Source organism: Littorina saxatilis, linkage group LG17 (assembly GCF_037325665.1).
Source record: "Littorina saxatilis isolate snail1 linkage group LG17, US_GU_Lsax_2.0, whole genome shotgun sequence".
NCBI lineage: Eukaryota > Metazoa > Mollusca > Gastropoda > Littorinimorpha > Littorinidae > Littorina > Littorina saxatilis.
This window is the reverse complement of record NC_090261.1, coordinates 60,368,492-60,393,262: the sequence shown is the minus strand read 5'-3', so window position 1 is coordinate 60,393,262 and position 24,771 is coordinate 60,368,492. Positions and strand designations below refer to the sequence as shown.

Here is a 24,771-nt window from a genome sequence, read left to right as displayed (position 1 = left end):
TTTAAAATAAGGTCTTATCTTTAAAAGACCTGAAATATCTATGGCCTTGATTTGAAAATAGGTCTTATTTCTTTAAAATCAGTCCTTATTTTCCGAAAAAGGCCCTATTTTCTTGAGGCCTTATTTTTTGGAGATTGTTGACCCTTTGTGCCAAGCATACCAACATACCATACTGTGAACATCGCGTACCTGGCACAGTTGGCTCCAATGACCCGGATACCTACTCCGTTGACATTGCACGTCTTATCTGTCACACGCAAAAACAAATCACAATCAGTAACCGTTTGTTCCAGCAAACTGAACCAGCGGATTCTGTTTTCGTCAGAGAGCTCTTGTCGACACGGCGTCTAAGGTGGGCGCTGCTCCTGGAAAACCATGGTGATACTTGGCAATTTGATAGCATTAGCAGCTCTGTCTGCACTGACCGCAGGAGAGCTGTTACAGAATGCAGACTTTGAATCCCTTGACCATTGGGATTGCTGGAACTCTCACTGCTCTTTGAGCAGCGACCGACACTCCGGCCAACACTCTCTCAATATTACTGGCAGGTGAAGATGAAATTGTGCTCATGCTAACCGTTTGTTTGTTTTGTGTTAATTTGTTTGAGCGTGCATGCGTGTGTGTGTGTGTGTGTGTGTGTGTGTGTGTGTGTGTGTGTGTGTCTGTGTCTGTGTCTGTGTGTGTGTGTCTGTGTCTGTGTGTGTGTGCCTGTCTGTCTGTCTGTCTGTCTGTCTGTCTGTCTGTCTGTCTGTCTGTCTGTCGGTCTGTCTGTTTGTCTGTCTGTCTGTCTGTCTGTCTGTTTGCCTGTCTGTCTGTCTGTCTGTCTGTCTATTTGTCTGGGTTTCTGGGTGTTGTTTTCATTATTTCATTGAAACTTTCAGATCTTCCCTTGATCGTCCTCTTCCTTTTCTCCTTCTTCTTCTTTTGTTTCAGTGAATGTTGAACGACTTTCCCTGTGAACTTATGAGAAATAGCTGGTTAACATATAACACATGTGTGTATAGTTGGGGTGATGATAAAACATAAACTTGAGGTATTCACAGCAAAAACAAATATTGGAGAAAAATTACTCACGAAAGATGAACATTTCTGTCATTTTTATTTAAAAACAAAATCCCTATTTCATTGTTACAGTATATAATAAAACACCTTAGATAAACGAAGGCTTGTGTAGAAATCGGACAAAGTTCTAATTATGTTGCCTTCTCGACCCGCGGATGAATTATCCAAAACTTAAGCAACGAAGTCAACTATACCAATACCCCCCGCGGGTTAGGGGGAGTCCCATATTGGTTGGGACGAGAAAGAATTTGCCCGATGCTCCCCAGCATGTCGTAAGAGGCGACTAACGGATTCTGTTTCTCCTTTTACCCTTGTTAAGTGTTTCTTGTATAGAATATAGTCAATGTTTGTAAAGATTTTAGTCAAGCAGTATGTAAGAAATGTTAAGTCCTTTGTACTGGAAACTTGCATTCTCCCAGTAAGGTCATATATTGTACTACGTTGCAAGCCCCTGGAGCAATTTTTTGATTAGTGCTTTTGTGAACAAAAAAAAATTAACAAGTGGCTCTATCCCATCTCCCCCTTTTCCCCTATCCCATCTCCCCCCTTTCCCCGTCGCGATATAACCTTGAATGGTTGAAAACGACGTTAAACACCAAATAAAGAAAGAAAGAAAGAACTATACCAATGTCTACATATGTCTGAATGTGTAATGACCACTGTGTCCCAGGTCGAAAGACGCAGACGGACCATCCCAGTACATTCAGGTGACCGGGGGTCAGGTCTACAAGGCAGGGGTGTGGGTCAAGCTGCTGAATGACCACGCCGGCCAGAACATTGAGCTCATGAATAATTATTATTTCACAGGTCAGTGAAAAGTTAGCGAATTTCGTTTATTTGTGGGTCTTTCTTTTGAGGGACTACGGGAGAGGGGGAGGGGGGGGGGGGGGGAGTAAACTTCTTTTTTAGTCATGCGCGTGGGAATGCATGCATGCTGAACTATGCTAGCAGTTTTATATCCCAAAAGACACCTCGGTTTAATATTTGAGTCTCAAAAGCCGAATGCAGTGTGATACGTTGAAATGTTCGTAAAATCGAGATCTAAATAGTCAGCAAAAAAGAAATTGTAGGTTAAGGGAATGTTTATTATTGATAAAACAAAAACGATACAATACTATTACAATAATAGAAGTTATTGTTGTATCAATACTAAACGTTACATTAACCAGCAATTCTTGTTTTTTGATTCTGAATTTTGAAACGTCAGCAGTCTATTTACACCCCCGGTATAGGGGTGTGTATAGGTTTCGGTCGATGTGTTTGTTTGTTTGTTTGTGTGTTTGTGTGTTTGATTTCGCATATAGATCTCAAGAATGAACGGACCGATCGTCACCAAACTTGGTGAACAGGTTCTATACATTCCTGAGACGGTCCTTACAAAAATTGGGACCAGTCAAACACACGGTTAGGGAGTTATTGGTGGATTAAGATTCTACAAGGACTTATACAGAAACATATTCATGGTCAAAGGGAAAGAACCTTCTCAGTTGGTGGCAGTGAGAATGGGTGCAGTGAGAATGGTTATTTCCCTTTGACCAACGGGGGTGATTTTCCTACCTCGAAGGAATTTCTTGTTGTCTTTGGATTTATACCTACCCAGCAATTTGTGTTGTGCAGACGGCAGTGGGAAATACGAGATAGTGGCGCGCCATGCCAACGCAAAGACGTCAGACGGCTGGATCCATCTGCAGGGGATTTTTACAGCACCAACAAACAAACGTAGGCAACTTTTCTCTGTGTCAGTACAGTTGTCGTTCGTGTATTTTGACAGTGCACCAGTACTATTGTGACATCATTGCTGAGATTTCTATAAAAGACGTGACAGGATGACGCAGTAGTCCCCCTTTTACATTCAGCTGCTCTGCGGAGTTGTCTGCCGGCCTTGAGTATGAGCTATTTATAGCTGAAACGTTTCCTGACTCCCGAATAGGCGTGACACCTATGGATTATAGAGAGCTGTTGGTGATAAAGTCTGACGTTTGTTGTCTCCTGTTATGCTCTGTGTTCACATGGCAGGTTTTAAATAAGGGCTATTAACTTATGATTTGCTCCGAAGGTAATTCAAGTGTTTCGTGCACTAGCATACGAAAAGAAAACCATACCTTACGTTTTGAGCAGAACAATCATGTAAACCAACACAGATATATATGTGGAGGCTTTTACACAGGATAATCGAATCTTTCCAGAACGATACATACTGAACATCAACTTTCTGGATGAAAACTGTGTAGAGCGAACCGGTGTTAACTGAATTACCTTCGCAGGGTAACGTAATAGTGTCATTTACACATGAGCTTGTATCAAATCGCCGGTCGATCATTATTTACATTATAGTAGTAGTATATGGTAGTAGTAGAATGTAAATAATGATCGACCGGCGATTTGATACAAGCTCCTGTGGTCATTTACAGCAAACAATGTTCATCTATGCACGAGAAGCAGCCGCGCTGTTGATTTTTGGTATGACTGAGAGAAAGAATGCTCTTACCGCGTTGTAACATTCTAGAAAGATCTGTGGTGATGTACAGAGAATGAAGGTATCTGACTGAGAGAAAGAATGCTCTTACCGCGTTGTAACATTCTAGAAAGATCTGTGGTGATGTACAGAGAATGAAGGTATCTGACTGAGAGAAAGAATGCTCTTACCGCGTTGTAACATTCTAGAAAGATCTGTGGTGATGTACAGAGAATGAAGGTATCCGACTGAGAGAAAGAATGCTCTTACCGCGTTGTAACATTCTACAAAGATCTGTGGTGATGTACAGAGAATGAAGGTATCCGACTGAGAGAAAGAATGCTCTTACCGCGTTGTAACATTCTAGAAAGATCTGTGGTGATGTACAGAGAATGAAGGTATCTGACTGAGAGAAAGAATGCTCTTACTGCGTTGTAACATTCTACAAAGATCTGTGGTGATGTACAGAGAATGAAGGTATCTGACTGAGAGAAAGAATGCTCTTACCGCGTTGTAACATTCTACAAAGATCTGTGGTGATGTACAGAGAATGAAGGTATCCGTGATGCTACACAACACACCAGTACCCCCGTCTTAAAATGAATGGGTCGTTTGATGTGTATTTTAGAAGTTTGTTTGAGTGTCATTAGAACCATGTTTTTAAGGAGACCATTATTGATTGTGGTGTATGTGTGTGTGTGTGCGTGCGTACGTGTGTGTGTGTGTGTGTGTGTGTGTGTGTGTGCGTGCATACGCGCGTGCGTGTATGTGCGTGTGTGTTTGCGTGTGCCCGTGTGTGTGTGTGTGTGTGTGTGTGTGTGTGTGTGTGTTTGGTGTGTGTGTATGTGTGTGTGTGTGTGTGTTCAAAGCCATCAAACGGCTACGGCCCTACATCCAGAGCGGTCCTGAAGGATCTGTTGGTTTCCTTACGGATTCCGCAACCATCACACCGGCAAGCGGAAGTGGGGGTGACGTGACCTTTACTGACCTTAATCACGTGATTGACCAACAGCGCAAAAGCAACATAGTCCTTCAGTAAGTAGTGTACACGATTTCAGAAACTCTATTTTTCTGGAAGTCGAAGATTTGGAAATAGGGAACATTTATGCGGTTCAGTTTTATGCGTGCATTTTATTTGTCTACGTCTGGTCTCAAAAACATACGTAAAGTAATGAAAGTATACATGTATTTCTGCTTTGAACATGTAATAGAATACTTCGTAAAACGAAAACGCTTCGGCTTTAGTTGTTAACCTACCCGCGTATAGCCGCTGTTTTACCTTTTCATGATTATAGTTTCTTTTTTGGTATTATATATTTAAGATGGCGTGTGTTTTTGTCTCACCAGCGTAACTACAGCAGCGGGGATTAACAAGAATGACGTCCAGATTCATGTAAGTATAATTTGTTACAAAAAGACACGCCCTATGAAAAAGCTGACCCTTCAAACGTTGACATCTCTAACATCTCGCTCCCCTACGATCAAATATGGTTTTGGGAATACATTTACATTTATCCTTTCACAAACAAGATTTCAACAAGACAACAGAATATTGTCTAAAGAGCAATCTTCATTAACAGAAAAAGGCTTGCTATCCTTAACAATACGCTAGAATCAGTGTGTTGTTGTTGTTGTTGTTGTTGTTGTTGTTGTTGTTGTTGTTGTTGTTGTTGTTGTGGTGGTGGTGGTGGTGGTGGTTGTTGTTGTTGTTGTTGTAAAGTCAACGAATCTTTTAATGACTCAAAGAACATATAAACAAACAAACAAGTGAGCATGAATCTATTGTGTAATGATGGAATCGTGTAATGTGTCATCCACCAGGTCCTGCAGAAGAAGAAGTCATTCCCGTTTGGCACAGCGGTCAACTCGTGGAAGTACAACTCCAAGGTCGCGGGGGGCAAGTATGGCGACTTTGTCCACAACCACTTCAACTGGATGGCGCCCGAGAGCGCGGTCAAGTGGAAGATCATTGAACCGCAGAGGGTAGGTCACTTTGTGCATGGGAAACACGAATATTGTACAATTTTACGAGATATATAAAAGCCATGTACTAGAGTTGAAGAAATGATAAAGGTTAATTTTGTTTCGAACGTTTAATTCAGGACAAAACAACTCGTTCACTAGCCATGTGGTAGAGCGAAATATGAGGAATAACATTCACAAAGAAGAACGATTTTTTTTCGTTGCTTAGGAATTACGTGGGTCGTCTTATTTTTACATACCCCGTTTGGAATGTCGTTTCGGCTTTGGACATTCTGGATTGAGCATGAACTGTTCTTTTCACCGACATGCAGAAGTTGTTCTGTTTAAGCTGTTGTGATTCTTCGTTCATTTGAACGAACCTGATTTAGCTTTTGCGAGTTTGACTGTTAGGGTGTCTGTGCATTCTGTGTTTAAATAACAGGGCAACTCGTTATAACATTAACCGCCTCATCTCAAGACTCTACACCCAAACGCACCTTCTTAGGATTTTTTTACGGGTGAAATATGTCCTTCATTATAAATTGAACTCAAACTTAAAACCTAATTACAGCGTTCAACTGAAGAACTGTATTTCACTCACTCATTCTCTTTCCAAATGCAGACATGCGGTTGTCAGGATTGAATGACATTATTCCATTTGATAAGGTCTTTTTTTTACAGGCGTTCCAATCATTTTAAAATGCATGTCTAAACTTGTTTATTTGGTTGGTTTTTTGACTCACATGCGAAGCAAAAGTGAGTCTATGTACTCACCCGAGTCGTCCGTCCGTCCGTCCGTCCGTCCGGACGTCCGTCCGGAAAACTTTAACGTTGGATATTTCTTGGACACTATTCAGTCTATCAGTACCAAATTTGGCAAGATGGTGTATGATGACAAGGCCCCAAAAAACATACATAGCATCTTGACCTTGCTTCAAGGTCAAGGTCGCAGGGGCCATAAATGTTGCCTAAAAAACAGCTATTTTTCACATTTTTCCCATTTTCTCTGAAGTTTTTGAGATTGAATAGCTCACCTATATATGATATATAGGGCAAAGTAAGCCCCATCTTTTGATACCAGTTTGGTTTACCTTGCTTCAAGGTCAAGGTCACAGGAGCTCTTCAAAGTTGGATTGTATACATATTTTGAAGTGACCTTGACCCTGAACTATGGAAGATAACTGTTTCAAACTTAAAAATTATGTGGGGCACATGTTATGCTTTCATCATGAGACACATTTGGTCACATATGATCAAGGTCAAGGTCACTTTGACCCTTATGAAATGTGACCAAAATAAGGTAGTGAACCACTAAAAGTGACCATATCTCATGGTAGAAAGAGCCAATAAGCACCATTGTACTTCCTATGTCTTGAATTAACAGCTTTGTGTTGCATGACCTTGGACACAACCACTGTATTTTGGTAGGAAAAATGTGTAAAGCATGTGAGTCGTATGGGCTTTGCCCTTCTTGTTTTGCACGTATTGCAGGGACAAAAGGACTACGATCTTGCCCTCAAAATGATTCACAGCGTAAGAAGCCACGGGTAAGAGTATTTACTTTGTTTGCCGTATTAGCTCAGACAATCTGAGTTGTGGGCCCGAAGGTGTGTGAAGTGAAATGGAGAGATTCTTTTGCATTGAAAAATGGGAGAGAGAGATGGTCTCTAACTTTGGACAGAGTGTGGCTCTGAATAGTACCATGCTCCATCCATCGGATTACCTTTCGATGTTAAGAGGAACTGAATGTAGGCCTATTTTTTAAAATGAAATATTAACTTACATTTTAACTCTGAGAGTGTTTGCATCCGAGATAGGTTTTGTTTGAGGTCTTTTGTGTTTAAGTGCTGTGTCTGGTGTGCTATGCACCACCACTGTAACTTCTCATGACAATGTGTGAGATATTGAAGTTTTCTTGACATGAATTCACTGGAACTAAATGTTAAAAGAATGCACGCAGCAGGTGTAGCAAGAGAGCATAAACATATATAGCTGACTGTGACAATTTTTTGTGTGCAAACTCTCTCCTTTTCTCTCAGCCTGAAGTTCTGCTCCAGCACAAGAAAGGGAAGTTTGCCCTTTTTGTAAAAATAATGAAGAAGACGAAAATCATTTTCTATTTCATTGTCCAACTTACGTCGAAAACCGTGTAAAGTACCTACCAAGTTTCAAGTCAATATTTATTTTAAAAAAAACCTAGGGTTACATGAATTTTTTTTATTGCAATGAACACGAAAAAAAAGATATGCAGTCGCACAAATTCAATACAGCCCAATTGTTGAAATCAAGAAATGACGATTTAATTGTTAACATTTAACTGTTCATTTCCTTCAAGTTGAGATATTCTCTTCTAGAAAACCACAATTATTGACGCCTATAACTGTTAGTGTCTTTATTGTCATATCTGATAATGTCTATAATTATGATTATAAAGAGTAATTTGTATATCGCATACAAATATTTTACCAGCAAAATAGATGGTTTCAGCAGCAAATAGGAAGGAGTGAGCAGCGAATGTGAAGCAGCAAATTGGATGAATTCAACAGCAGAATAGATGAATTGAACAGCCAAGCAGATTTCTTTAACAGTAAAAAAGAGGAAAAATCCAGCAAAATGAGAACAGCAAAAAGGATGAAAAAACAGCAAAACGGACACAAATCAGCAAAATCGTAATAAAAATTGAAGAAAACGTTCATACAGAAAATGGACAAAAACATGAAATCGCATTCACTCTATTTGAAAAAAATCAACACAAACACACACACACACACACACACACACACACACACACACACACACACACACACACACACACACACACACACACACACACACACACACACACACACCACCTTGCACCACCACCAAAAAAAGGAATCTGAGAGGATGCTCATGCAGAGCGCCCTAGCAAGTACACCAGACAGTCGGATGCAGAGAATGCCCATGCAGAGCGCTAGCAGCAGATAAACCAGACCTACTGACGTATGAGAGCTGGTTTTGCCAGCCTAGGTCGTCCCCTCTTTCGCTTCTCTCCCAGGGGGGCGGTCTTTGCCTGTGCTGGTGGTTCAGAAATGGACAGCCGGATTTCCATGCCAAGTGAGTGTTTACATATGTTGGACTTCATGTAGACAGGGCAATTGCAGTCAATTCTGTTGTCCTCCACGGTCAGACTCCAAACCGAGTTCCGGCTCTCCTTGTACTGGTCAAACGATTCCCAAGAGGCTCTCTGGAACTGGTCTTGCTGAATCCTGACAGCTGTCTTCAGGTCCATGTTCTGAAGCGACTCCGAGGCCACGAACACTTTCTGGTTCCTCTTGATGGACTTTGCGTTTGAAGATGCCCACTGATAGGCAGCCGTCCAGCAGGGCAAGGTTCTGTCTGGTTCTTGTGCCACTGGGATATGATCAGGCTGAGCGTTGTCTCTCTCCCTGGACCAGTTCAGGACAATGTCTCTTTCAACAAGGGTTAGGAATCTGGACAAGTCAAGCCTCTCACGAAATGTGTTCTGACGTTTGATGGTCTGGTTTATTGCCTCCAGTCCATTGTTTGTGGAAGGAATTCCCGGGGCGTAGCCTTCGTACCAGGTGTCATTGCGGTCGATCCATGACCCCTTGAAGTACTCCACGAAAGACAACAATCCGTGATCGTCGGAATCTTCCCATTTGGCCAGGAACAAAAGAACTGCATGATGAAATGAATCTTCATCTAGACAAAGCTGCAGCTGACTGATGTCATCACGTACAGCTTGACGGGTTCTTTGGTCTCTGATTCTCAGAAGATGCTTGTCTACGTTCATGACAACATGAGCCCAGCATGTGATGGGTTTTTTTCCGGTTCACGCCCAAAGGCAGAGGCATATCCGTTCCTGATGGCAGGAAGGCGAACAAAGCTCAGGTGAATAAGACCCAGATACAACTCTGATTACATTTCATATGTAGTCACGTTTGTTGAATTCATGTAATCTGCTGCTGTGATCATCTATTCTGCTGCTGTGACCATCAATTCTGCTGTCAGTTGTATTTTCTTGCTGGTAAAGTATCTAATTTGCAGTTTAAATATCATCTCAGCTGTTCAAACAGCAAATCTGCTGGTTAACCATCTTTTTTGCTGCTAAAATATCCAATTTGCTGCTAAGTGTATTTTTTGCTGCCCAAAATATTTATCGCAGCTAATTTGCTGTTGAAACCCATCTTGTTTTGCTGCTGGTCCATCTAATTTGCTGGTCCATTAAATCCCTGCCTTTGTATATTGTGTATGCCCTTGGAAAGGGTCATTAGGCCAATTCGAATCAACTTACCGTATTCCGTTTTCCGTATTCTCAGCCTGAAGGTGCGAGGTTCCAACCTGGTGTGGTCAGTGCCTAGCTGGGTGCCGAACTGGGTCAAGGAGCTGTCCGGCAACACGCTTAGGACAGAGGTCAAGAATCATATAGAGGAGACAATGAACAAGACACGCGGACTGTGAGTATCATGCGTAGACTGTGTGCTGTCACACAAAGATCAGAAATCGTACGAAAAGATGATAGAACAAGAAATAGTTTTTTTGTTTGTTTGTTATTTTTAATATCACTCGTGTAATATATGAATTTTTGTTTTGTGTGTTATCATACGTGAAGCGTATAAGTGTAGAGTCTGATCTCTGATCTCTTAGTATGATAAAGTAGTTATTTCGATTATTTCTTCTTCTTCTTCTGAAAAAATCTCCACCTTAACCCACCCGGCGCGGCCGGGATTCGAACCCACGAACTTTCGCTTTGGATGCCGGAGTCTTTCCACCAAGCCAGTGCGCCCGTCGATTATAAAACTTCGCAACCATTTCTTGAACTGAAGAGCGTGCAACATGACTGCTGTTTACAACCCCTACATAATACGAGGGTCGACTCGAGACGTACACCGTTTTTGAGGCTACGCCAATTGTTTTCTTTCCAACTGGAAGCTTCATATACATGTCACTTTTTTTTTGGTCTGAAGTTTGGAGCAATGGGACGTGAACAACGAGAACCTGCACTTCACGTGGTACCAGGACAGACTACACGACTCTGACTATGACCTTGAACTGTTCCGCATCGCTCACCATGCTGATTCCAGCGTCAAGCTATTCCTCAACGATTACGACGTCGTTGCTGCTGGTTCCGAAACAAGCGTGAGGCTTTCATTTGCACAGTGTTATCCATAATATATTGGTTATTTTGTTTATATCGATATGAACGTTGCATCTCTGTTCTCATTCCCGTACAAGAATCATAAGTTAATGCAACGTCGACTTGTTGACAAAACGAATCGGGTTGGATCTAGAGAAAGGGGGGGGGGGGGGGGGGTCCGGGGTTCCGGAAGCCCCCAACCCCCCCTTCCCCTTCCTTACCCGGCTAATGTACCTTATTTTCAAAGAGTGACCCGAAATACCCTTTTAAGATGCTGAATGTCAACAGAATCTGGGCGGCAGTGCCCCAAAGATCCCCGCGCCTGGTCAACCCCCTGTGCCCCTGTATCATTTTTGAAGCCCCTTCCCTCTGTTACACTAAATCCAGCCCTGGCTCTCTTCCAATCTTTCTTGTTGTAGTGTTTGAACTGTTTATGTTTGTCCACTGAATTGTGCACAAGCCATCTGACCGGTTGCTTTCCTGCTGTTTCTGTCTGTGCCACAGGACTACCTGGCTCAAGCGCAGCGTTTCAAGAAAGCCAACGTCGGTCTCTATGGTATGGGGGTGCAGTGTCACTTCGGCAGCGAGCAGGAGCCCGACCCCACCGTCATTAAGGTACGATCCATTTTTAATGTCGCTCTCTTTGATCTGGTGTCTCCTGTTCCTGAGACAGCGTCTGTTTTCCTGGCAACACAAGAAAGGTCTCCTGAAAGTTAATCTAACTGATTTTTGCAACATTTTTAAACGGTCATACTGTTGTAGTAAGTGTCTTGTCTGTTGTCTCGTCTGTTGTGTGCACCTCCACTGTAATTCGTCATGTTTAAATGATAAAGTTAATTCTATTTTATGTGATATGTTTCGTAAGTGTATAGAAGGCACAAAGGCACAAATAAAATAACTAGTCAACGAACCAATCCCAATGTTACTTAAATGCATCGATCGTCTGTCTGATTAAGACAAAGAGTTCTTCTTCTGCGTTCCCGTTGCCATGCTAGACTGTCAAGGTTGTTGACGTGATCAAGTCTGCAGTTCGCTGAAGGGACTCCGCTGGACCCCACAGTTTCTCCTTGAAGTCCAACATCTTTGGCCAGAATTCGATTCTCAGGCCCTCAAGACAAAGAGTTCGAAAGCTGGATTTCTCTTTGACGTTCTATTATTTTCGTCCCTCTGCCAGGGACGCCTGGACATCCTGGCCCAGGCCGGCATCCCCATCTGGGTGTCGGAGCTGGATGTGATAGCTCAGGACGAGAACAAGAGGGCGGACTTCTACGAGAAGGCGCTGAGAGCTCTGTACGGGCACCCGGCTGTTGAGGGCATCATATTCTGGGGCTTCTGGGACCAGGCCCACTGGAGGGGGGAGAAGGCTTCCCTCGTCAAGGGAAACGACCTGCAGGTAACTGAAATAGCCGAGTTTCACTCGTGGTTGATTGTGTGTAAAGACCATTCGCGTTTAACGCTCGTTTGGAGAATAATGGGGATGGGATGGGGGTAGGGGTGCAATAACGAGCAATCGTTCAGCTCTTGAGAAAGGTGTTACAGGATAATAAGTCATGTGATTCAAGGTTCGACAGAGGTTTTTCTGAGGTGGAAATGAAGCAATGTGATTATAAACAAACGTGCACGATGGCGGAAAGAAAGATTTCTTCAATGACTCTCACAAGTCTGCCAAGTTAGTCTGATGCAATATCCGTTTTGTAAACTTATTCTATGAAGGACAAAAGACATAAAACATACTACCCCCCCCCCCCTTTCCCGGAGAACACGATAAAACGGTAAAGCAAATTCCATGTAAACATTTTCAAGACATCGACCCATCTGTGCAAATTGTCAGATAATAATCTAGATTAACTGCAACAAATGACCACAGCTGAAGGATTGGCACTGATCAGTTTTTAACGTTGTCTTAACAATGCTTCTAAACTTCTACCCTTATTTTCAGATGACCGCAGCAGGTCGTCGTGTCTTTGACCTCCTGGAGAACCAGTGGATGACGGACGAGACTCACAATCTCTCCGGAAGCCAGATGACTGTGCGTGGTTTCCATGGTGACTACGAGGTACACGTCATCTACCAGGGGAGGGAACTGAGCAGCCTGAATCAGACGTTCACTCTCAGCAAAGGAACTCATACGGTTAACATCAATGTTCACAAATAAAGTGTAATTAAACCTACAAAATGACGTTATAAAACGTATCAATCCATTGAAATGTTGTTCTTGTTTTGTTTAGTGGTTAATGAAGTGATCAATCAATCAATCAATTAATCAATCAATCAATCAATCAATCAATCAATCAATCAATCAATCAATCAATCAATCAGTCAGTCAGTCAGGCAAGATACCAGGCACCAGACAGTCTCTTTCTTCCTCTCTTTTCAAGACCACCTTGCACAACTGTGAACAGATCTATCACCATTCCCAACATGAAACGACTGACGCAGCAATTAGCAGCCACCATCACTAAAAGACGTTTCCAAACCACAAATGATACTCAATATTCGTCACCTACAATATGCCCTACAGTAAGTCAATTAAGTTACTCCCTTCTTATTATTGAATGAACCCTCCAACTGAATCCAAAAACAAGAATGGTAGGTAATTGGAACGTTTATTATTGAGAAAAAAACCACGTTACATTTACTGTTGACAAAACAAAACGTTATATTTACTGTTGACAAAACAAAACGTTATATTTACTGTAGACAAAACAAAACGTTATATTTACTATTGACAAAACAAAACGTTACATTTACTATTAACAAAACAAAACGTTACATTTACTATTGACACAACAAAACGTTACATTTACTATTAACACAACAAAACGTTATATTTACTGTAGACACAACAAAACGTTACATTTACTATTGACAAAACAAAACGTTACATTTACTATTGACAAAACAAAACGTTACATTTACTATTGACAAAACAAAACGTTATATTTACTATTGACACAACAAAACGTTATATTTACTGTAGACACAACAAAACGTTACATTTACTGTAGACAAAACAAAACGTTACATTTACTATTGACAAAACAAAACGTTACATTCACTATTAACAAAACAACACGTTACATTTACTATTGACACAACAAAACGTTATATTTACTGTAGACACAACAAAACGTTACATTTACTATTGACACAACAAAACGTTATATTTACTATTGACACAACAAAACGTTATATTTACTATTGACAAAACAAAACGTTATATTTACTGTTGACAAAACAAAACGTTATATTTACTGTAGACAAAACAAAACGTTATATTTACTATTGACAAAACAAAACGTTACATTTACTATTGACAAAACAAAACGTTATATTTACTATTGACAAAACAAAACGTTACATTTACTATTGACAAAACAAAACGTTACATTTACTATTGACAAAACAAAACGTTACATTTACTATTGACAAAACAAAACGTTACATTTACTATTGACAAAACAAAACGTTATATTTACTATTGACACAACAAAACGTTATATTTACTATTGACAAAACTAAACGTTATATTTACTATTGACAAAACAAAACGTTACATTTACTATTAACAAAACAAAACGTTACATTTACTATTGACACAACAAAACGTTACATTTACTATTAACACAACAAAACGTTATATTTACTGTAGACACAACAAAACGTTACATTTACTATTGACAAAACAAAACGTTACATTTACTATTGACACAACAAAACGTTATATTTACTGTAGACACAACAAAACGTTACATTTACTATTGACACAACAAAACGTTATATTTACTGTAGACACAACAAAACGTTACATTTACTATTGACACAACAAAACGTTACATTTACTGTAGACACAACAAAACGTTACATTTACTGTAGACACAACAAAACGTTACATTTACTATTGACACAACAAAACGTTATATTTACTGTAGACACAACAAAACGTTACATTTACTATTGACACAACAAAACGTTATATTTACTGTAGACACAACAAAACGTTACATTTACTATTGACACAACAAAACGTTACATTTACTATTGACACAACAAAACGTTATATTTACTGTAGACACAACAAAACGTTATATTTACTGTAGACACAACAAAACGTTACATTTACTATTGACACAACAAAACGTTATATTTACTGTAGACACAACAAAACGTTATATTTACTGTAGACACAACAAAACGTTATATTTACTATTGACAAAACAAAACGTTATATTTACTATTGACACAACAAAACGTTATATTTACTATTGACAAAACAAAACGTTATATTTACTGTAGACAAAACAAAACGTTATATTTACTATTGACACAACAAAACGTTATATTTACTGTAGACACAACAAAACGTTACATTTACTATTGACAAAACAAAACGTTATATTTACTATTGACACAACAAAACGTTATATTTACTATTGACAAAACAAAACGTTATATTTACTGTAGACAAAACAAAACGTTATATTTACTATTGACACAACAAAACGTTATATTTACTATTGACAAAACAAAACGTTATATTTACTATTGACACAACAAAACGTTATATTTACTATTAACAAAACAAAACGTTATATTTACTATTGACAAAACAAAACGTTATATTTACTGTAGACACAACAAAACGTTATATTTACTATTAACACAACAACACGTTACATTTACTATTGACAAAACAAAACGTTATATTTACTGTAGACACAACAAAACGTTATATTTACTGTAGACACAACAAAACGTTATATTTACTGTAGACACAACAAAACGTTATATTTACTGTAGACACAACAAAACGTTATATTTACTGTAGACACAACAAAACGTTATATTTACTGTAGACAAAACAAAACGTTACATTTACTATTGACAAAACAAAACGTTACATTTACTATTGACAAAACAAAACGTTACATTTACTATTGACAAAACAAAACGTTACATTTACTGTAGACACAACAAAACGTTATATTTACTGTAGACACAACAAAACGTTATATTTACTGTAGACACAACAAAACGTTACATTTACTATTGACACAACAAAACGTTATATTTACTGTAGACACAACAAAACGTTACATTTACTATTGACAAAACAAAACGTTACATTTACTATTGACACAACAAAACGTTATATTTACTGTAGACACAACAAAACGTTACATTTACTATTGACACAACAAAACGTTATATTTACTGTAGACACAACAAAACGTTACATTTACTATTGACAAAACAAAACGTTATATTTACTATTGACACAACAAAACGTTATATTTACTGTAGACACAACAAAACGTTACATTTACTGTAGACACAACAAAACGTTATATTTACTGTAGACACAACAAAACGTTACATTTACTATTGACACAACAAAACGTTATATTTACTGTAGACACAACAAAACGTTACATTTACTATTGACACAACAAAACGTTATATTTACTGTAGACACAACAAAACGTTACATTTACTATTGACACAACAAAACGTTACATTTACTATTGACACAACAAAACGTTATATTTACTGTAGACACAACAAAACGTTATATTTACTGTAGACACAACAAAACGTTACATTTACTATTGACACAACAAAACGTTATATTTACTGTAGACACAACAAAACGTTATATTTACTGTAGACACAACAAAACGTTATATTTACTATTGACACAACAAAACGTTATATTTACTGTAGACACAACAAAACGTTACATTTACTATTGACAAAACAAAACGTTATATTTACTATTGACACAACAAAACGTTATATTTACTATTGACAAAACAAAACGTTATATTTACTGTAGACAAAACAAAACGTTATATTTACTATTGACACAACAAAACGTTATATTTACTATTGACAAAACAAAACGTTATATTTACTATTGACAAAACAAAACGTTACATTTACTATTGACACAACAAAACGTTATATTTACTATTAACAAAACAAAACGTTACATTTACTATTGACAAAACAAAACGTTATATTTACTATTGACAAAACAAAACGTTATATTTACTATTGACAAAACAAAACGTTATATTTACTGTAGACAAAACAAAACGTTACATTTACTATTGACACAACAAAACGTTATATTTACTATTGACAAAACAAAACGTTATATTTACTATTGACAAAACAAAACGTTATATTTACTATTGACAAAACAAAACGTTATATTTACTATTAACAAAACAAAACGTTATATTTACTATTGACAAAACAAAACGTTACATTTACTATTGACAAAACAAAACGTTATATTTACTATTGACAAAACAAAACGTTACATTTACTATTGACAAAACAAAACGTTACATTTACTATTGACACAACAAAACGTTATATTTACTATTAACAAAACAAAACGTTATATTTACTATTGACACAACAAAACGTTATATTTACTATTGACAAAACAAAACGTTATATTTACTATTGACAAAACAAAACGTTATATTTACTATTAACAAAACAAAACGTTATATTTACTATTGACAAAACAAAACGTTACATTTACTATTGACAAAACAAAACGTTACATTTACTATTGACAAAACAAAACGTTACATTTACTATTGACAAAACAAAACGTTATATTTACTGTAGACACAACAAAACGTTATATTTACTATTGACACAACAAAACGTTATATTTACTGTAGACACAACAAAACGTTATATTTACTATTGACACAACAAAACGTTATATTTACTATTAACAAAACAAAACGTTATATTTACTATTAACAAAACAAAACGTTATATTTACTATTGACACAACAAAACGTTATATTTACTATTGACACAACAAAACGTTATATTTACTGTAGACACAACAAAACGTTACATTTACTATTGACAAAACAAAACGTTATATTTACTATTAACAAAACAAAACGTTATATTTACTATTGACAAAACAAAACGTTATATTTACTATTAACAAAACAAAACGTTATATTTACTATTAACAAAACAAAACGTTATATTTACTATTGACAAAACAAAACGTTATATTTACTGTAGACACAACAAAACGTTATATTTACTATTGACACAACAAAACGTTACATTTACTATTGACACAACAAAACGTTACATTTACTATTGACACAACAAAACGTTATATTTACTATTAACAAAACAAAACGTTACATTTACTATTGACAAAACAAAACGTTACATTTACTATTGACACAACAAAACGCTATATTTACTATTGACAAAACAAAACGTTATATTTACTATTGACAAAACAAAACGTTATATTTACTATTGACACAACAAAACGTTATATTTACTATTGACAAAACAAAACGTTATATTTACTGTAGACAAAACAAAACGTTATATTTACTATTGACACAACAAAACGTTATATTTACTGTAGACACAACAAAACGTTACATTTACTATTGACAAAACAAAACGTTATATTTACTATTGACACAACAAAACGTTATATTTACTATTGACAAAACAAAACGTTATATTTACTATTGACAAAACAAAACGTTACATTTACTATTGACACAACAAAACGTTACATTTACTATTGACACAACAAAACGTTACATTTACTATTGACAAAACAAAACGTTACATTTACTATTGACACAACAAAACGCTATATTTACTATTGACAAAACAAAACGTTATATTTACTATTGACAAAACAAAACGTTATATTTACTATTGACAAAACAAAACGTTATATTTACTATTAACACAACAAAACGCTATATTTACTACAGACAAAACAACACGTTATATTTACTATGGACAAAACAAAACGTTATATTTACTATTGACAAAACAACACGTTACATTTACTATTAACACAACAACACGTTACATTTACTATTGACAAAACAAAACGTTATATTTACTATTGATAAAACAACACGTTACATTTACTATTGACAAAACAAAACGTTATATTTACTATTAGGCCTAAACAAAAAATAGGTGTGGTTACAGTAACCCGACCTACCCTATTTTTAGGGGCCGACCCTATAACGTTTTATTACATTTGTCAAAAAGAAAAAAAAATGAAAACAAGAAAACGAGTGCAGAAAACGCAATGAAAGCGAAAGCGCTCGAGTCGTCATGCAGACGACAGACGATGCATGGGAAATTACTAAAAAGGCCCAACAGACGCTTGCCATGACAAAAATGGCGGCATCTTCTTCGGTTGCGAGTGCTACACGCTTGGTTGCTCTGCTATTAAGGAAAAAAAGTAAAAAAAAAAAAAAGGGATTGCCTACCTTCCTACCCTATTTATTTTGGCCAAGGAGATCAGCTGGAGCAACTAATCATATCAACACTGCTGCCAAGAGTAATCAAACTTTAGTTAATTGAAACGAACTTGAAGTGTGTTAGATGTCATGGAATTACCATGAGGATGGAACAGAAAGCATTCACAGGGATGTAAACTACAAGGTACAACCCCGACATTCTGGCTGTTGAGGCCAAGTAAGTGTGTGTCACTGTGTGTGTGTGTGTGTGTGTGTGTGTGTGTGTGTGTGTGTGTGTGTGTGTGTGTGTGTGTGTGTGTGTTTGCAGGTAAAATCCTTGTTTAACGCTAAGATGAATGTTCCAGCAGTCATATTATTATATAACAGAAAATCATATTTGAGAGAAGGCAGTGTTATTGTCGGGCCTCAGCCTAGGGTCATTGATACATGCTTATATTATATGACGCATTGTTCTAATCCTTGGCTGGTCGGCCATCACATCATTTCGACATGTAGGTCTTCTGACAGAACAATTTGTTGTAGCTGGGACATCTTTACCTATACATATTTTTAGTCAAGGTCCAACTGACATTCTATTGTCTTAGTCTGGTGAAAATTTTTGGGAAGGTGTTCTGTGTGAGTGTGTGTGGGTGGGGTGGGGGTGGAATTCACAACAATGTGAATCAGTGTCAATAACGCGTGTGCCTTCCGTTGTGTGCCAGGCATTCAACACATCGTTGGCGCATGGAGTGGATCAGGTTGCATATGAATGCTCTGGGAACTCCATTCCACTCCTGCTGGAGCCATTGCAGCAGTTGACCCAGATTGGCAGGAGGAGGGTGATGTTGCTGTACCCGACGACAAAACCTCGTCCCAGATGTGCTCTATGGGGTTCAGGTCCGGGCTGTTGGCTGGCCACATCATCCTGTTGACCCTGGCCTGCTGGATGAAGGTGTTTACAGCTGCAGAGCGATGGGGAGGTGCGTTGTCATCCTGAAGAATCGCACGAGGGCCGATCGCTTGCATGGCTGGAACGACCAGGGGTTGCAGGATCTCATTCTGGTAGCGGACAACGGTCAAGTTGCCCACTACATGGTACAGAGGTGTCCTTAGACGTGTGCTGATCCCTCCCCAGACCATCACAGAGCCTCCGCCAAAACGCTGTCGTTCCAGAAGAGCGCCTTCTGCGAAGCGCTCTCCGCGACGCCTCCACACTCGGATGCGACCATCAGCAGGTTCCAAGCAAAAGCGGGACTCATCTGTAAACAACACCTGAGCCCGTTGCCACCTCACATTGTGAGTGCACCAGGCTCGGCGAGCTGCTCGGTGATTAGCAGTCAGGGTTGTTCCTCGGACTGGACGCCTTGCACGCAAGCCAAAGTTGTGTAAGCGGTTTCGGATCGTCTGACCACTAACAACAGTGTTGGTGGTAGCTTGTAGGCGTTGCTTAATGTTGTTTGCCGTAGCCATTCTTTGTTGCATGGCCTGCCTCTGAATGAAGCGATCCTCTCTTTGTGTGGTGACTCTGGGCCGACCAGAACGTTGTCGCTCTTGCACTCTTCCAGTTGCGTGGAATCTCTGTTTTAGTCTGATGATGACAGAGGGAGCCACTGAAAGCCTCTGGGCCACTTGCCTGGCAGCAACACCGTCTTGTAGCCATCCTATTGCCCTTCCTCTATCCAAATCGCTCAGTTTTCTTCGTGGGGGCATGTTGCTACTGTGCATAATTGTTTCAGCGTGTCAACCTTTAAACACAAGCTGGTGAGCGATGTTCATAGCCAGGACCCTGTTGTAGCACGTGCATCACAACCTTTTGCCCTGGCATGCGTTCCGCAAATTTCATGGGGCTATAAAAAAACACCCTTTTTCTTCCAAAATGCTGAAGCTTTTGAGAAGTCCCACAAAGGGAAATAACTCTGCCTGCCAAACAAAATTCTAGGTCAAGACTTCTTGTTCATTTGTTAATTCAAACACATTAATCTTTTAATTATTATGTCGATGTTTAATTTTTTGGCAATTTTTTATTAGATCCGTTTTTTCAACCGTTCCTTAACTTTTTTTGAAGAGTGTATGTGTGTGTGTGTGTGTGTGTGTGTGTGTGTGTGTGTGTGTGTGTGTGTGTGTGTGTGCGTGTGTGTGTGTGTGTGCGCGTGTGCGCGCGTGTGCGTGTATGTGTGTTTGTGTGTGTGTGTGTGTGTGTGTGTGTGTGTGTGTGTGTGTGCGTGCGTATGTGCTCGTTTGTGTGCGGGCGGGCGGGCGTGTATGTGTGTGTGTGTGTGTGTGTGTGTGTGAGTGTGTGTGGTTGCGTGCGTGTGCGCGCTTGTGCGAGCGTATATGCTCGTTTGTGTGCGGGCGGGCGGGCGTGTGAGTGTGTGTGTGTGTGTGTGTGTGTGTGTGTGTGTGTGTGTAAAGCGAGAGAGAGAGAGAGAGAGAGAGAGAGAGAAGGTGGAGTCGCCTGATTTGACTAGAGACGACGACTTTTAAGCAGGAAATAATGGGATGAGTTGTTTCCCTTGGAACCTTACACAAGATACATGATAACCTCGAAGCCCTGTGACTGTATACCTGGTCACTGCAAAAAACATGTTCGAAGGATGTAATATGCGTGTGTGTATTCGTTATTTCCCCGAATGTGTCTCTCATGTTAAAGCCTATATGTCCGCGACCCCGAAGGAAACCATTTACTGGCGAATTCAACCCGAAAATTCTCCATAACTATGACATTTTATAAACGAGTGTTATGAGGGGGCCATACAACGCACTGTTCTCTATCGGTGTGTGTGTGTGTGTGTGTGTGTGTGTGTGTGTGTGTGTCTGTGTGTGTGTGTGTGTGTGTGTGTGTGTGTGTGTGTAGTGTGTGTGTGTCTGTGTGTGTGTGTGTGTGTGTGTGTGTGTGTGTGATATTCTTGTGTTTATATTTTTGAAGTCCGTTTGATCCCGAACTTGGCAGAATTTGTTAAAGTTTACCAGTGACTGAGTGTAGTGGCGTCTTACTGTTGAGATGGCACACGATTCCAGTGGGTTAACGACAGGTTGTTCTTATTCAGTCTGATTAACGATGCCTGATCCTCACTCAATTGCTCACACACATGCACACACACACACACTTTCTTTCTCCCTGCCTGTTTTGTTCGCACACACACACACCCACAACATGCACTCACTCTCGCTGCCTGTCGCTCCCCCTCCCACACACACATGCACACACACACTTTCTTTCTCCCTGCCTGTTTCGTTCGCACACACACACACCCACAACATGCACTCACTCTCGCTGCCTGTCGCTCCCCCTCCCACACACACATGCACACACACACACTTTCTTTCTCCCTGCCTGTTTCGTTCGCACACACACACACACCCACAACATGCATTCACTCTCGCTGCCTGTCGCTCCCCCTCCCACACACACACACACACACACATACACACATCGAGTCTCGCAAATCATGTAGTCAAGCACAAAACCTCACTCTCTTTCTGTTTCTTTATTATTATGTTGCACAGTTATGTTTTATTAGTATAATGTACATACATTTTACATCGCTCTAGTATGGTGCAAGCCGACGCAGGACTCTAACATGTATGCTACAGGTTCCACACACAGACAAAAGACAGAGCAGTGCTAAGGTTTTCCCCACCGTCTGACAACGCGTACTACGGTTAGCGAGTACGGCCACTACAGACACGACCTGAGAATAAACAAGTCAGATATACACACATTGACCAAATAGTCCCCTCTTCCTCCGCCGCTTTACTGGCCAGAATCCCACAATCTGATGTAGTACGCCTCCTCAAAAGACTATGTTCGGAACTAACTCTGTCAAGTGTCTGTGGATTCTGGACGAGTTGCTTTCCCTCGTTTCCATAGAGACCGCGAGACTACAAGCGCACAATGTCACGTGTTGGTTGCTTCAGTGTTTCTATGGAAAATCAAGGAGAAAAAAGGGAAAGGAACTCGTCCACAAGCAATACAAACCCAACAGAGTTATTTCCGGACTTCGTCTATTGAACATTATAGTTAAATTATTGCTTGAAAAAAAAATGTACAAAACGGATAAATCCCTCTTATTTTATACAATGACTCCTAAACTTGAACAAAGCAGGTGCTTCTTACGCGCTTTATCTGAAAGCAGACCAGGCTTATTTGGCTAAACATATTGTAAAACAAATAAATTACTCATCAACAAGGAAATCACCAGATCTTTCTTTTTATATTGCAGACTTAAAATTATGTAAGTTGGCTGCAGTATCGCAAAGGGCTTCGTCATACCGAAAGCTCGACTGACGCTGATTGCAATAACTCGTGTTCTGCGCATATCGTCACTTTTGCTTTCTGTCACATCCACTTCATTGTCCAAGTAACGATCGTATCCGAACACAGATATCCGAAAAGAGGACCTGAAAGTCTACTACTGTATATACAACGATCAGATTTTGTTTGTACAGCTTGTCTGTAAAAAGTTCCACGGTCCAAAGGTCGTCCCAAATACAGTTACGATGTCAAAAGTCTAAGCAGTCAGATGACACTAACAGATCACATATGGTACCAGAACAAAACCAACACTTAAAAATTAATGTACATTCAACATGAAATAAAGGGGGGACACATACTCACACGTACATGTATAGCTGAAGATAGGAAACCGTAGAAAATATATATCCTCTTTCTCATAATGTACAAAGATACTTAAAATGTCTGTTGCTACTAAATATATACACACACACAACACGATACAGGTAGGATTACAAAATAAAACTCTAAAGAAAAAACCGTCGAAAGATCATTCATTGCATCCTGATGCAGCAAGTGTTGTAACAAAATAAATAATCATCAACAGCAGTTTAGATTTGCACGGATGATCATCAATATGACGTGAACAGATTTGCACCGAACAAAAAAACAATCTTGCATACAAGTCTCAGTAACCGTGTTCAAGTCTGTGTGAACAGTAGAGCGCACAGTGCTTCATGGTATAATCTAGAGAGGCTAAAATATACGTCCAGTTATGCACGTGCTTCATAACCAGGTCAAGTGGGAAACCTAAACCTGTCACGGCGGTTGACAAAAACCACAACGCCGCTTCGTGTAGAAGTCAAGTAGTAGTATAGCATTGACAAAAAAGAAATGGGTTCCTGTAGACAAAAAAATCAGTAAGGCAAACTTCTTTGGCTATACGAGGAGATTGGAAGCCTAACATATCCGACTATACGACGCAGAGAAGTCTCTTGTACACGAAACGAGCATGTTCACAGAAAAATAATCCAAGTGCTGATGCAACTTTCAGTTTCACACATACACCGTACTGCACACGGATCCCGAAAAATTGCCGAGGGAGAACACGCACACGAGCCAGCGTTCATTCACGTGAATTTGCTCCCGTTCAGCTGTGATGTCCAATGAATGATTGTTTGTGGAGAGGGTTCCCAGGTTTCTCTCATTCAGTGTTCCGATTATGGCCGCGTGGGAAGACCTTTCTCAAACGACGAAAGTTCCGCTTGCGAGTGATGAAAAGTGAGAACAACCTCTGACAAGGTCGAAATTTGCGATGACGTGAGATGAGGTAGCTGCCCCTCTATTTCAGGTACTGAGCGCAACCTTCGAAATATTCGGGTCAAGTTGTGTAAACAGTACACACACGTGTCTCAGGTAGTTTAGGTCTGGTTCTGTCCGCAACCCCAAAAGGGTTGTTGAATAAACCATCGTCTTGACTTGACTTTGTTAACTGTTCTTCGGTCTACGGGACGCAACGAACTTGTTAACTGTTCTTCGGTCTACGGGACGCAAAGAACTTCGTGTACATTTTGAACTCCGAGGTATAGATTTTTCATCAGTCATGACCATAAATGTTGACCATCTGGGAAGTTGGCTC

The 24,771-nt window shown here is 39.4% G+C and overlaps 2 protein-coding genes across 3 annotated transcripts in view; one reads left to right on the top strand and one right to left on the bottom strand.

The window, feature by feature from the left end:
• Positions 1-250: 250 nt before the first annotated feature.
• On the top strand, positions 251-12,820 carry LOC138951971 (anti-sigma-I factor RsgI6-like). Its single transcript, XM_070323541.1, has 12 exons — positions 251-548; positions 1,733-1,869; positions 2,680-2,781; positions 4,387-4,552; positions 4,865-4,910; positions 5,339-5,500; positions 6,971-7,026; positions 9,802-9,939; positions 10,450-10,621; positions 11,124-11,234; positions 11,794-12,012; positions 12,559-12,820. Exons 1-12 carry the CDS (start codon positions 376-378, stop codon positions 12,772-12,774), a joined length of 1,698 nt encoding a protein of 565 aa, XP_070179642.1. The 5' UTR covers positions 251-375; the 3' UTR covers positions 12,775-12,820.
• A 9,550-nt stretch (positions 12,821-22,370) lies between these two features.
• Positions 22,371-24,771, bottom strand: part of LOC138951928 (kinesin-like protein KIF26B) — a 128,840-nt gene continuing 126,439 nt past the window's right edge. For both annotated transcript variants that reach the window (XM_070323487.1, XM_070323488.1), the window contains exon 12: positions 22,371-24,771. This exon is cut by the window's right edge and continues 733 nt beyond it. The gene's annotated coding sequence lies outside the window, so the exon portion shown is untranslated.

What these genes read in the sequence shown, in the direction of transcription:
- LOC138951971 (XM_070323541.1), top strand. Translation starts at nt 376, where the DNA reads ATGGTGATACTTGGCAATTTGATAGCATTAGCAGCTCTGTCTGCACTG. An exon ending in TACAGCACCAACAAACAAAC is followed by an intron (nt 2,782 to 4,386) that starts GTAGGCAACTTT and finishes GTGTGTTCAAAG; the next exon opens with CCATCAAACGGCTACGGCCC. An exon ending in CACAGCGTAAGAAGCCACGG is followed by an intron (nt 7,027 to 9,801) that starts GTAAGAGTATTT and finishes CCGTATTCTCAG; the next exon opens with CCTGAAGGTGCGAGGTTCCA.